The sequence below is a fragment of the Microtus oregoni genome, unplaced genomic scaffold, assembly GCF_018167655.1.
Source record: "Microtus oregoni isolate MIOR12 unplaced genomic scaffold, Mior012 000029F_ref0000214, whole genome shotgun sequence".
In the NCBI taxonomy this organism is placed as follows: domain Eukaryota; kingdom Metazoa; phylum Chordata; class Mammalia; order Rodentia; family Cricetidae; genus Microtus; species Microtus oregoni.
Window position 1 is genome coordinate 9,391,275 of NW_024543088.1, and position 15,391 is coordinate 9,406,665.

Consider the following 15,391-nt stretch of genomic DNA (forward strand, 5'->3'; position numbering starts at 1 on the left):
TTTCTTTTCTTTTTTTTTTTTTGGTTTTTCGAGACAGGGTTTCTCTGTGGTTTTGGAGCCTGTCCTGGAACTAGCTCTTGTAGACCAGGCTGGTCTCGAACTCACAGAGATCCGCCTGCCTCTGCCTCCCGAGTGCTGGGATTAAAGGCGTGCGCCACCACTGCCCGGCTTATTGTCCTTTTCTTACTTTTGCATAGACCAAATGAAAGTCATTAAAACCAAAACCAGCTGGTGACTCCACAGCCTTTCCTGTGTGTTCCTTTCAAAGTGCCAAGCCAACAAAGTCCCAGTACAAGAACACGGGCTCATGGGAGACAGAGCATGTCTTAGCTCTGAGAGTAGATACAGAAAGGGGCATACGTGTCTCAAGTCAACATAAAAGAAGCATGTAGCTTACAAAAGCAGTTTCAGGAGCTGGAAAGAGGGATCAGGGCTTAAGAGCACTTGCTATTCTTCCAGAGGACCCAGGTTCAGTTTCCAGCACCCACATGGTGGCTCACAACCATTTGTAACTCTAGTTCTAGGGGAGATCAGGCTCCCTCTTCTGGCCTTTGTGGGTACTGCATGCATGTGGTGCAGCAACATCCATGCAATATATATAGCATCCCTTCTGTGTTTTACTCTTCCTGGTTAAAAATTAATAGGGAATAAAATGAGACAAAGAGAGGGTTCACTTACTTCTTATATTCAGCGTGAACATTTTGGTGAACTGAGCGTCATCATTTTCCGCATGGAATATGTACTCTCCTGGCTTGTTCTTATGATCACAAAATTTAGATATGCTGTTTGAGAAACAAATAAAGACAGACTTAGGGCCAGGCGGTGGTGGCGCACGCCTTTAATCCCAGCACTTGGGAGGCAGAGGCAGGTGGATCTCTGTGAGTTCGAGGCCAGCCTGATCTAGAAGAGCTAGTTTCAGGACAGGAACCAAAAAAAAAAAAAAGATACGGAGAAACCCTGTCTCGAAAAATCAATAAATAAATAAATACAGACAGACTTAGCCCCCTGCTTCCAGGAGAGGCTACAGTGAAGAACCAGACGAGGAGGTGTTTGTATTCTAATTCTTCTTACTCAAAGCACATAGCCACATAGCCTCAGCACCATCATTGGCAGCATCTGAAGACTTTGTAGAAGTGCAAACTCAGAAAGGGTTAGGGCTTGCTAGGGCTAGGGATCCCAAGAGAGACAGGATCCCTGGTCCTGCTTCTCCACACCTCTCTTTGACTTTCCAGGATAGAGATGAATCCCTGTGGGTAGAGAAACCACCTCCATCCTGAGGTGACTGAGTCCTTGGTGGTCAACCACTGACTTACGCACGGGAGTTAACACTAGGGAAGGCTCAAACCCACTGAGTTCACACAAAGATCTTGAACTGAACTGGGCAGGCTCCAGTGCCTACTGGGGGTGCACAGCAAGTATGGGAGCCCACAGAGGTGGGTCCATTCCACCTTGACTACAGGTCAGAGAAATCAGACCTGTTCTTGCTCCTTCGAGGTTCTATAACAGGAGCTTTGATCTAAGGGATGATGTGGGATTCCTCTCTGTATGCTGTGAATATGTTTTATTACCATTGGTTAATAAAGAAGCTGCTTTGACCTATGGCAGGGCAGAATATAGGTAGGCGGGAAAACTAAACTGAATTCAGGGAGAAAGAAGGAGGAGTCAGGGAAACACCATGTAGCTGCCCAAGAAGCAAGAGGTAATCACAAGCCTCATGGTAAAATATAAAATAATAGAAATGGGTTAATTTAAGATGTAAGAGCTAGCCGGGCGGTGGTGGCGCACGCCTTTAATCCCAGCAGAGGCAGAGGCAGGCGGATCTCTGGGAGTTCGAGGCCAGCCTGGTCTACAAGAGCTAGTTCCAGGACAGGAACCAAAGCTACAGAGAAACCCTGTCTCGAAAAACCAAAAAAAAAAAAGATGTAACAGCTAGCTAGGAATATGCCTGAGCCATTGGCGAAACAGTGTTTTAATTAATATAGGTTTTGTGTGATTATTTAAGTCTGGGTGGCCGGAAAACAAAAATGCAACATCTGTTTACAAAGGGGTGGCTGCTAACAGGGTGTTTTGACCAAGGTTACTTGGTGTTTTGGGTACTAAGAAGGTAATTACTTTGTTCTTGTGTCATGGTAAAGAAGTCTCGTGCTTTCCCCCTCCTCTTTGGATTGGAGTAGATAAAGCTTATGAGAAATAAACATGAGGCGAATCTCAGCATTTACTGATGCCCTCCGGACTCTATCAGTTGTCTCTTGTCTAATTCTTTTCTAATCTTCATGCTTCCCTCCAAGCACGGGGGAAAAACTGGGTGGGACCCAAAAGTTGTCACTGGGGATGTGGGACATGACAAGTGAGTGTGCGCTTTTACATGAGTAACTTCCTATTGTGTGTAATCCACCATGCTTACCAGGCCTATGGGATGCTGGAGACAGTAGTGGGATGTGGGTTATCCACCATGCTTACCAGGCCTATCGGATGTGGGTTATCCAAAATAAACACACAGAGACTTACTCTTAATTCTAAATGCTCAGCAGATAGCTTAGGCTTGTCTCCAGCCAGCTCTTTCAACTTAAACTGACCCATTCTGTTGACCTACACGCTGCTACGTTCATTTACCTCGTCTATGAACTTCCATGTTGCTTCTCCCACATCTGACTGTGACTCTCTTCCAACATTCTCTCTGCCTTGAAAATCCTGCCTAGCTATGACACGCCCACTCCTTACCAACCAATGAGAGTAACACATATGCATAATGTCCAAAAAGACTTCCAGGCCAGGTGATGGTGGCGCGCACCTTTAATCCCAGCACTCGGGAGGCAGAGGCAAGTAGATCTCTCTGTGAGTTCAAGGCCAGCCTGGTCCACGAAGTGAGTTCTAGGACAGGCTCCAAAGCTACACAGAGAAACCCTGTGTCGAATAACAAACAAATAAAAGAAGACTCTTCCAGAGCAGGCAGCGTGCTGAGAGGATGGGCCAGCCGTGGCTCTGGTCACCGAACCTGACAAGCTGAATTTCATCTGGAATGCACAAAGTGGAAGGAGAGCACCGAGTCCCAGGGCTGTCCTCTGACCTCCACACACAATGCATGCGGACACACACACAATAAATAACTAGATGAAATGAGTGAGAGAAAGGTAGGCATGAGCTGGCATGGATGCCATCCAGGAGCCCACTGTGCAGGACACAGACCTGAAAGTTCTCGTTAGCTCACTTTCTGTCGACCTAACAGAGAGCTGAGGTAAATCAATGCATAGAGAACAAGCTGATTGGGGCACACAGGTTTGGGGGTGTCAATCCACTGTTGGCTGTCCTTGTTGCTCTGGGACCTGTGAGGGGACAACGTGGCGAGACTGCACGTAGCGGGGAAACCAAAGGCGGAGTGGGGAGCACCCCCCACTTCAAGAGAGTACACCCCATCATCCACAGACTTCCCACAGGGTCTCACCTCCTAGAACCACTTTAGGGGGACAGGCCTTCAACATGGAAGGGCCCAGCTATTCCCCTCCCTTCTGTAGAAAGACTGTAGCCCCAGTGGGCTGAAAACCCCTAAATGGGGAAGAACTGAAGCATTAGATGGAGGGTACGTAGCTGCCCAAAGGAGGCAGAGGTCAGCACAGAACGTTCTGTGGGCTTCACAGACGCAGGACAAAAGGAGAGACCCAAGGAAGGGCAACCACAATACTGAAGGCAGGAAACCATGGGGCTATGGAAGTGGGGCCTCCTGACCGAAAGAGAGGAAGGCGCTGGGATGTCTGGGAAGAGAGGGCTAAGGGAGTAGAATGGAGTCCATTGATTACAACCCCAGAAAAATAGCAGTTAGCTCAGAGAGGTGAAGGCTCGAAGGAGATGCTGCAGATGCCTGAGCCCAGTATCCACAGCGTTGCAACCTTAGATTTGCCTGATTGTACTGGGAGAAGTTTATTGGTGGAAAGTCTGGAGATGACAGTGACATTCATTCAGCTACCAAACGATACCTGATTCTGTGGGGAGAATTAAGTCTCCAGCCGCAAATTTGGGGGGAAAATGTGTTTCCATTATCTCAGACTTTACAATTCGAAGTTAGAAGCAGATAATGAAGCAATTATGGGATGGATGTAGGCACTGTGGCTCACACCTTTATCTCAGGAGGTTCAAGCCTGGGCTGAGGTCCTTGGGAAGCCGAGCAGATAAACTAGAGTGTGCAAGTTCTACCAGAAGAGAAACGAGAGTTCACATTTGAGGTTTCAGAGAATGTTCCTACGCAGGAAAGAACAGGAAAGGGCATGCCGGAGGGGTACCATGGAAAACTAAATTTCAGATGCTGGTGTGCATATGCAAAAAGGCAACAGCAAGTCCCAGATGACCCCAAGATACACATGAAAAGTAGGGGCTTCAAGCCAGGGTGGTCCTGGTGCCAGTATTGCGGGTGCCTTTACCTCCTAGTCGGGTGCTCCTAGCTGCAGCTAGTGAGACGGAATCATTTCTCGCCCCTGCCAAGTTCACAGCAGCAAGTTCACAGCAGTTTGGCTGCAGGTGAGGTGCATGCTAGAGCGCCGGCCATGCATAGCCCCTGCCCTGAGTTCACATGCTAGAGCGCCGGCCATGCATATCCCCTGCCCTGAGTTTGATCCCCAGGACCACCGGAATGAAAATAAAATGCTCTCATGGCGGTGTACCTTCCCAGTACACCACCATGTCTGGTTCTGTTGTGGGAGCTGCGGGCCTGCTTTTCGTCCCGCCCGGCTCCTGCACGGCTAGCTTTACACCAGAAATAACAACACACAAACTGTATTCATTTAAACACTGCTTGGCCCACTAGCTCTAGCCTCTTACGGGCTAATTCTCATATTTTGCCTAACCCATTTTTAGTAATCTGTATAGCACTAGTCTTACCCCGGGAAAGATTCAGCATGTCTGACCTGGCGGCTTGCTTCATCATGTCTGGCTCTGAGAGGGGCTGCATGATTTCTGAGCTCACTTCCTCTTCCTCCCAGCATTCTGTTCTGTTTACTCCGCCTATCTAAATTCTGCCCTATCAGATGGGCCAAGGCAGTTTCTTTATTTAGCCAATGACCTTCCTCCATCATGGTTCTATGAAAGCAGAGACTGAACCAAGGACTTTGTGGGAGAGGCACACACACTGCCTGCCATCTGAGCTACCCCCCAGCCTCCATTTCTTACCCTGGCCTACTTCAGGACAAGGAAGAAACGCTGGTGACAGCTGGTGACGTGAAGTAATGGCAGGACGGTCAGCCGCGGGGAGGGGTGGGTGTGGGAGAGGGGGAGTGCTGGCCCTGGGGCCAATGACCGCAATTCCCAGGGCCAGCTGTGGGAATGGGGGAGGGGTGGTGGTAGAGGAAGGGGGAGGCGGTGGGGCAAATGACAGCAATTCCCAGGGCCAGCTGTGGGGGTGGGGGAGGAGGAGCGCTGGCAGTGGGGCCAACCACAGCAATTCCCAGGGCCAACTGTGGGTGTGGGGGAGGGGTGGGGTGAGGGTGGGGCAAAAGGCAGCAATTCCCAGGTTTCAGAAAGGGAAGAACAGGAGCCTCTAAAGCAGAAAATGTGACTCTCTGGACGATGGCCAAAGGTCTTGAAAAGGACCAGAGGAGAGAGTTCACAAACGAACAAAACCCAGCCAGTAGCCCACATGGCACTGGCACACACCTGGAATCTCTGCTCTGGAGGCAGAAATGGGAAAATTAAGAGTCCAAGGTCAAGAGCTGGAGAGGTAACTCAGTGGGCTGGTCTTTCAGAGGACCCGGGTTCAGTTCCCAGTGACTCACAGTTACCTAAAACTCCACCAGGGGATCCAACACCCTCTTCTGGCTTCCATGGGCACCAGGCAGGCATATAGAACCATTCAGGCAAATACTAATAAACAGAAAATAAAAATACACAAATTCTTTAAAAAAAAATAAAAAAGAGTTCAAAGCTAATGTGGGTCACACAGTGAGCCTTGCTTGTATCAAACAGGAGAGGAGGAGACAGAGACAGAGACGGAGAGACATGAGGGACTGACCGACTGACACAGCTAGCTAGGGACCGTGGCGAAAGTTCTGCTCAGTTTGGTGGAGAAACTAATAACCACACAGCTGTTGTAGAATAATCTTTTTGTACACTGTGAAGATGTGTCACTCAGGTTTAATAAAAAGCTGGAAAAAAAAAAGGGCCAATAACCAGGCAGGATTTTGGGGGCAGAGAGGATGCTGGGAAGAAGGGAGTCACTAGCCAGACACAGAGGATGCGAGACATGCAGGAGGGGAGGTAAAAGACGTGGATGAATAGAAATGGGTTGATTTAAGTTATAAGAGGTAGGGGACGAGCCTAAGCTATAGACTGAGCTTCCATAATTAATATGAGTCCCCGTGCCATGTTTTATTTTGTTGTTGTTGTGAGCTGGCAGCCCAACAAAAAATCTGACTACACACAACCGTTTTGCACCGTGAAGGACAAAGCGCAAGGCTGTGTGAAGATTCTTCTTTCCTGTCCCTCCTTCATGCTGTCTCCACAGGCCATGGCTTGCCGCAGGGAAAGCCCCTGAGGTATTTTCTCTTCATCAATATCCAGATAGGAAATCCATCACCGAACTTAGTGGGACACAGAACTAAATCTCTAGATAGCTTTACCGATTCCTCTTGCCTTTACGTGGCCTCAACAGGCCCCAGATTCACATTCTCTCTTCCTTCTGCCTCCAGTGTTCCAGGGCATGGGCCTGTGCCCCCCCCCCCTCCACCTGGCTCTCTCCCACCCTTACGACCCCAACAACAATCCAAGTGATCAGGAGGCTCATCAGGAGGCTCAGAGCCTCATTTCCTCAGGGTTTTTTTTTTCCTTCTTTATTTCTTTTTTAGCTTCAGGAAATTTGAGTTCACAGTGATTTATCTTGGAGAATAAGCCTATGTAATGTCATTACAATTAGGAAGAGGGGTTCATCCTGCCACCAAATCACCTTCTACTTCCTTGTATTTGCTCCCCTCACCCCCCAAAGGGAGGAGTTGAGAAAGGCCAGGCTTGGTCTAAGGGCTCTGGAATCTGCTTATGATTTATAAAGAATGTTATGTCTAGAGCCAGGCATGGTGGCACCCACCTTTAATGTTAGCACTCGGGGGACAGAGGCAGGTGGATCTCTTTGAGTCACAGCCCAGCCTGGTCTACACATTAAGCTCCAGGCTGGCCACTGCTACACAAGGAGATCCTGTTTCAACTTTTAAAATCTATAGCACTATGTAGCTTTGAAAATTATAACTAAGATATAATAGTACAACTATTAAATTAAAGACACTTATTACATGCATTTAAGACAGGGTCTCACAGTGTACAGCCCAGGAAAAGGAAGGCGCCAGGGCCACAGACAACATAACTGAAGGGAGATGTAACTTAGTTAGGTCTCATATTCTTGCTCTAGAGCCAAATATCTTTCTCTTCCTTTCTGTATGCCTTCAGGCTCATGTCTCCCCTAACCCTAAACCCCACTCAGTAAAAGGTAAATGTCAGCTCTGCCTCAGGTCCTGCCGGAGGCTTCTGTGTCCCTGCTCCTGTCCTGAGCAGGCCACTAGCCGTTCATCCAGACTGTGAACACGTGGGCTATCATCGCCTTGCTCAGTGAGAGCCTCAGTGGGGAGGGAACTGGGACTCACAAAGGAGAGAATCAAGTATCTTTGGGGAGAAGTTATGACAAGCTCATCCTTTTTCTCCCATGGCACTGATGTGGAGTGGCCTTTATTAGTAGGTCTAGGTAATTACTCAAGTAAGGGGCAAGCAATCTTCGGTCGTTTTTGTTTTGTTTTGTTTTTCTTCCAGAAGTAAAAGGCCACCAAGGCAGCTAGAAACTGAACGCAAGCACGGAAAGACAAGCCCCAGCAGACCTTCGGGTGAGATTTGAGGAAGTAAATTGCAGAAACGAAGCTGCGAAGGTGGGGAAGCTGAGAGACTTCTGGCGTACACCATGACCGCACTGAAGCTTCTGCAGGAGTCCAGCTACTACACAGAGGAAAAAAAAAAAAAAACAAAAAAAAAAAAACCTCCCACCATCCAACTCGGTTCTCAGAACACAAAGAATAACAATCTTGATACTTTGATACTTTGCCATCCCAACTCCCTTCCAGTAAACTGCCACATCCAGGGTGGAGTGAAGGCTGCATGCTCCTTTGGCTTTGGCATTAGTAAATTTGGAACTTCTTATCTTCAAAAGTTACACAGAGCCGGGAGGTCTTGGCCCACGCCAGCACTTGGGAGGCAGAGGCAGGCGGATCTCTGGGAGTTCGAGGCCAGCCTGGTCTACAAGAGCTAGTTCCGGGACAGGCACCAAAGCTACAGAGAAACCCTGTCTTGAAAATCCAAAAAAAAAAAAAAAAAAAAAAAGTTACACAGAGCTTGTGTTACCTCCCACCTCAGCCCAGAGCCTACAGTAGAGCGGAATCATGGAACACTGAGGACCGGGCTGACAGCTCTCACCATTCAGCTCTCCCCGCACTGGAAGGGTGCTCGCTGTTACACCTGGCACAGTTTTAACTCTCGGGAACCTTCAAAGAAATGCACGGCACTCGATGTCATGTGTGGGTCATGGGAGACACCAAGGATTCCACTTTCTCCTAGAAGTGATGTCCAGGGTCTCTTCCCTGGTTCACAGACACACTTCCTGAACGAGGCACTGAGTGGAGTTAGAGGGATGACGGTGCAGCCTTCTTTATGGCGATTAGAGCCTGCCCCAAGGTGACGGAAATGGAGGGACCCAGAACTGCTCCAGCTGGGGTGGAAAGCTGCTGGGGTTCAGGCTTGTGGTCTGGATCCCCAGATGCAATGTGGCCACTCAGCCCAGTGGAGTGACCCCTCACTGCGTGGTAGACACAGCTCTGTAATACCTCAAGACGTTCTGCTATGTATCACCATATGTGATACATATGTGTCCTCTGGGGGTGAAGGAAAGTGGTAGCACCTTACCCGGTCACATGGCACTTTGCTGTGTAGTCCAGGCTGGCCTAGAACTCAAGGTGTAGCCTAGCTGCTCTAGAACTCAAAGAGACGGACTGCTTCTGCCTCTGGAATGCTAGGGTTAAAGGTAGACACCCCCACTACCTGAAGGGGCATTTGTTAAACCAATTAACTCTTCCTTTACCTGAGTCAGGCTCACAAATATCCTGGAACGCAAGGGGAGTCTAAGGCTGTGTCAGATCACACTGGTGCACTGGGGCCAGAAAGTCAACTGTCCTTCTAAACACAGGCTGCATTGTCATCAGGCAGCTTCCTTCCTGTCCGCTACTTCTGGAACTCAAGTTCGGGATAAGAGTTTATGAGACCAGGCATGGTGAGTTCAAGGCCAGCTTGGTCTATATAGCGAGTTCCTGGACAGCCAGGGCTACAAAGAGAGACTGTGTCTCAAAACTAGCAAGCAAGCACACAAAGAAAGAAACAAACGAGTTCATGAGAATAGGCGGAACTCTCGATCAAGGGTGGTTCTTTCTGCCATGAGACATCCGGGATATTGTTGGTCTGTAACAACTGAAAGAAGGTAGACAAGCTGCTGGTATCCAGTGAGTGGAGCCAGAGGTGCTGGGTGGGCGGTCTACAAGGCAGACAGTCCTCTGAAGCAGAGGGAGATCCAGCTCAAAATGCTAGCATGCGGAGCGCACCGCTGGTGGGTACTCTGCGTTCTTAGTTAACCTCACACTACCTCTCCAACACTAGGATAACTTTTGTAAGGGAAGGCACATAGCTCTGTAATCCCTGCATTATAACTCTACACTCCAGCTAGGGAGCTGGAGAGGTGGCTCCGTGGATAAAGCGCTTGCTACACAGCACGAGAACCTGAGTTCATATCCGTACCAGGTAAAGGATGGGTGCAACAGTGTGTTTTTGTGACCCTAGGGCTGGAATATGGGGGCCACACAGAGATGGGTGGATCCTGGGGCTTGATAGTCAGTGTAGCCAAAGTGGTGAGCTCTAAGTTCAGTGGGAGAGTCTGTCTTAAAAAAAAATAGTGGAGAGGGGCTGGAGACATGACTCAGTGGATAAGGGCACTTGTTTTGTAGAAGACCCAGGTTTGATTCCTAGTTCCCCCATGGTGGCTCATAACTGTCCATAAGTCTCTTTCCAAGTGATCTGACACCCCATCAGTCACACATGTGATCTGCACCCCAACAGATACACATGTGATCTGACACCCCCCCAGTCACACATGTGATCTGATACCCCACCAGTCACACATGTGATCTGACACCCCTCCAGTCACACATGTGATCTGACACCCCTCCAGTCACACATGTGATCTGATACCCCACCAGTCACACATGTGATCTGACACCCCACCAGTCACACATGTGATCTGACACCCCTCCAGTCACACATGTGATCTGATACCCCTCCAGTCATACATGTGATCTGACACCCCACCAGTCACACATGTGATCTGATACCCCATCAGTCACACATGTGATCTGCACCCCAACAGATACACGTGTGATCTGACATCCCCCCAGTCACACATGTGATCTGACACCCCTCCAGTCACACATGTGATCTGACACCCCACCAGTCACACATGTGATCTGATACCCCATCAGTCACACATGTGATCTGCACCCCAACAGATACACGTGTGATCTGACATCCCCCCAGTCACACATGTGATCTGACACCCCTCCAGTCACACATGTGATCTGATACCCCACCAGTCACACATGTGATCTGATACCCCTCCAGTCACATACGTGATCTGATACCCCTCCAGTCACACATGTGATCTGATACCCCCCCAGTCACACATGTGATCTGACACCCCATCAGTCACACATGTGATCTGCACCCCAACAGATACACGTGTGATCTGACATCCCCCCAGTCACACATGTGATCTGACACCCCTCCAGTCACATACGTGATCTGATACCCCACCAATCACACAACAGGTACACATGCATAGACATACATGCAGGCAAAACACTCGTATGCATAAAATAACAATAATGTTTTAAAACATGGCGAACAATAGAGAATGACCTCCAGTGTTGGTCTGGCCTCTGCATGTGGGTATACACACACATACATACCCCCCACCGGACACCCCCATCACCAAGAAAATCTAGGGATAGAGAGGTGGCTCAGGTGTTAAAAGCTAATATTGCTCTTCCAAAAGACCTGAGTTCAATTTCCAGCACCATTATCAGCTGGCTCACAACTGCCTATAACTCCAGTTCCAGGGGATCCGTCACAAGTGGGCAGGCAGGCAGGAGATTAAAAATAAATCTTTAAAAAGCAAACACAACAAAATCCAAACATGGCTGGGGCTGTAGGTCAGTGATAGAACACTTGCTTTGCATGCAAGGCCCTAGGTCGCATCCCAGTACCTCTTTTGCTCTCTTGCTCAAACAAAGACCAATTACAAATCGCTTTATAGGAAATTTAAAAAGCACAATATCATGAAGGCAGTGCTGAGCAGAATCAAGGTAAGAAGAACTCAGTTTTTAGCCATCACAGTGACCAGAGATTCAACAAGATCATCATGGGCCACAGACACAACACCAGCCACACTCTCCTTTCTGAGACTCCCCACCAACTGTGTACACGAATTAAAAAGAAGAGGGTAGCCGGGCGGTGGTGGCGCACGCCTTTAATCCCAGCACTCGGGAGGCAGAGGCAGGCGGATCTCTGTGAGTTCGAGGCCAGCCTGGTCTACAAGAGCTAGTTCCAGGACAGGAACCAAAAGCTACGGAGAAACCCTGTCTCGAAAAATCAAAAAAAAAAAAAAAAAAAAAAAAAGAAGAGGGTAAAGCTAAACGCAACAGCTGAGTTCTTTAACCCAGAACACCTCAGACACAATCATTTAAACACAGCACTGACATGGAAATTATTAATGAGATTTTACATTCTTTTGTAAATACAAAGCCTTCAAAACCCAGAGTGTATTTTCATCTCAATTTAGACTACCCCAGGGTATTCCTCACTAGCCTAATGCTGGTGGCTACTGCATCAGACAGCAGACCGAAGACAAACCAGCAACAGAGGCCTTCGGATCACTGTGGCCGAGCACACAGTGCCAGCCACTCAGGAGGTCAAGGCAGGGTCGTCTGAACTCAAGGATTCAAGTTCAGCCCAGGCAACACAGTGAGCCCCTATTTGGAAAAAAAAATCAAATCAAATCAGGGTAACTTGCCTCAATTTTGATTCAGCATGTCTAGAACAGGAGCCACGAATCTACCTTTTAAGACAATTGCCCAAGTGACTCATGGATCTTGCACTTATGAATCACGTGCTGAGAGACAATGACTGTTCTAGACTGTGCCTGGCTCTCACAGTCTAACCTGAAGTCACGGGCTGTAAGAAACAGGAGACGCTGCCCTGCAGATTTGGTTCAGCAGTTAGGAGCACAAGTCCTTGAACTGGGTTCCCAGCACGCATGGCGGGCAGCTCACAACTGCCTATAAGCAAGCCTCTGGCCTCCAAGAACATAGCATGCAAAGTCTCTCTCTCTCTCTCTCTCTCTCTCTCTCTCTCTCTCTCTCTCACACACACACACACACACACACGACTAAAACTACTAAAAATCTGGAAAAAGAAAAAGAAAGAAAGAAGCACTATAGTTAAAGGAAGAAACCGGGGGAACCTGACTTTTGCTTTTCAAAGAAGGAATAAGAATTTCTCCCCCAGAATATAGTTGGACAAATCCCTGGGGAATTAAATTGTCCTTTACCACTTATGGGTGGGCTGTTTCTGCATTTTCAACTTGAAAACACAAACCAGTACACCTATGGACCAAGTTTTCAGTTGGCAAGGAGGTTCGATCCCTACATAAACCAGTACACCTATGGACCTTGTTTATGGTTGGCAAGGAGGTTCGATCCCTACATAAACCAGTACACCTATGGACCATGTTTATAGCTGGCAAGGAGGTTCAATCCCTACATAAACCAATACACATGTGGACCATGTTTATGGCTGGCAAAGAGGTTCGATCCCTACATAAGCCAGTACACTTATGGACCATGTTTATGGCTGGCAAGGAGGTTCGATTCCTCCATCACTCAATGCACTTGGCCCCAGGGTACTGTCACAGTCCAGCACTCTGACAGGAAATCACAATCTCTTGACAGAAAGACTGCCAGGATTCTGTTTTTATGTGGCAGACTTTACTCCCAGAAGAGAGTGCGGGGAGGCTACCCTCACTTGGTGCCCTTTGCTTTCCATCTTCAGGTCTCTGACTCAACAATAAATCAGCTTACACACTCATGAGGCTGAGCCTATAGCTCAGTGACAGAGTGCTTGGTTAGAGCATACAAGGAAGGCCCCAGGGTTCGATCCTCAGTACTGGTGGAGGCGGGGGAGGGTGTGCGTGTCTGCGTGTGTACACACACTCATAATGAGAGAATTCACTTCCACAAATACAGCATCGTCTTTCTCAAGGGCAAGGGTGGAGAACTATGCTCTGTCCTCTCTCACCTGGATCCATCCTCCAGACCACTTTGTTCGCAAGGAAATGACGTTTGAGAGAAGGTCCACGTACATCGGATCTGTGGGTATGCTTGAAACCTGACTGAAAAGCAGAACTTTTCATATGGGTCAATTTCATACTCTTCTTGTGAGTTGGTAGCATTTATAAATCCTTTTTCTGCAAAAAGAAAATTTTACAAATTAGATATTCATATTTGTATTAGGGTGGTAAAATAATCTTAACACATACACACACACAAACAAAAACCCAGGGTTTTACTGTGTAGCCATAGCTAACTTGGAACCTGATATGTATACCAGGCTGACCTCATAAAGATCTGCAGTAAAATGATGCCCAAGAAGAAACACAGGAGTTTCAGCCCTGGATGTCGGGCTGATCTCATCTTCTATAGTCAGGATTTTACTAGGGATAGGATGTTGGAGCTAGAAGGATGGTTCAGAAGCTAAGAGGACACACTCCTCTTGCTGAGCCTTAGGGACAAGCCCCATGTTAAATAATCCCCAGGTACAACTCACTGGTCAGCAACACGGACAAGGCTTTCCTAGGAACCTCCATATTTCTCTGCTAAGAGCACAGCTGACGCCTTCCCTTGCTCACATCGCTAAAGCCTGCACCCGAGAGTGACATTACCTGTATGTGGCTGTTATTCTGTAGCCCTCAAGGGCAGCCCCAGTTCCCACTCACCCAGTGTGAGGACAGTCCTCACAGTCATCGCTAAGAACAAGGACTCATTCGGCAGGTATTTAGGACCAGGTTCTGGGACTCCAGGGATAGAAGGGACTGCCCTGCCCATAGGAAGTTACAGTCTATGGAGAACAAAGTCAGGCGAGCAGATTGATTCCATCGCGATGTGCTCTGAGTGCAGACAGTGGCATCCAAGTGTGCATATCTGGACCACGCTGTTCTAATTCAGCTTCTTTTACAGCTTTTGGCTGGGAAGATGGCTCAGCAGTTACAGCACTGGCTGCTCGCCCAGAGAATTTTGCTTCAATCCCCAGCACCCTATTGAGGCTCACAGCAACCTGTAACTCCAGTCCCAACGTATCTGGGACTGTCTTCTGGCCTTTGTAGGCACTACACACACAAGTTAGGGCACACACATAAGTGTGTGCAAAACACCCATGCACATAAAATAAAAGGTAAATTTTTAAAAAATTGCACTTATATATTGAGTTTTGGGTTGTACCTATGGCAAAGACCACATTAGAGGTTGTAGGGTAAAAGGGCCAGCTCTGAGACCCGAGCCAGTGGAAGAAATGCTTTATGACATTTTGGTATCTTTCATCTGACCATCCATATCAAATGTTTTCATTCAAACATAGCCCAGACTCGTGGTTTACAGTCAATAACACGGTCCTTACATCTGATGACACTTGAAGCCTTTATGCTATGATTCTGCAGCAGTATCGAGAGAAGACTAACTAGGAAATCGGGGTAATAACAATCAAAACTAAAAAATAAAATAAAAAGTCAAAAGGAAAAAAATGCTTTAGCTCTGAACCCAGAACCAAAGAAATACACCCTGACTCTGAAACCAGTGTCAAAGAAACACACTTAGGCCCTAGAATCAGAGTCAGTGAAAATAGTATGCCCTGGCCCCAAAACTAGAGCCAGAAAGCTTAAAAAGGCCAGTGAAAGAAACACAGAATGGCCCTGAAGCCAGAGCTAAATCTGTCCCTGATCAACTAAGCTGAAAACCAACCAATCCCTGTGCAGGGAAATGAACCAATCCCTGAGCAGAAAATCAACTAATCCCTTGGCAGAGATCTAGCCAATCTGAGCTCAAGGGACTGAACTCTGACCAATGTCCACCTTGAAAATCTTCTCCCTATAAAAACTCCGCCTGAGCTCAAGGGACTGAACTCTGACCAATGTCCACCTTGAAAATCTTCTCCCTATAAAAACTCCGCCCCTAAGAAACCCTATATAAGCCCTGTACCCATTCAATTTGCAGCTGCTCTTCTTCCACCC

The 15,391-nt window shown here is 47.9% G+C and overlaps 1 protein-coding gene across 1 annotated transcript in view; it reads right to left on the bottom strand.

Moving 5' to 3' along the window:
- The window catches only part of Flt3 (fms related receptor tyrosine kinase 3), a 96,106-nt gene that overhangs the window by 28,697 nt on the left and 52,018 nt on the right, over nt 1-15,391 (bottom strand). The window contains exons 9-10 of the mRNA XM_041678151.1: nt 13,408-13,576; nt 679-782 (exon numbers count right to left, since the gene is read on the bottom strand). Coding sequence (XP_041534085.1) covers nt 679-782; nt 13,408-13,576 — 273 coding nt within the window. The remainder of the gene's footprint in view (nt 1-678; nt 783-13,407; nt 13,577-15,391) is intronic.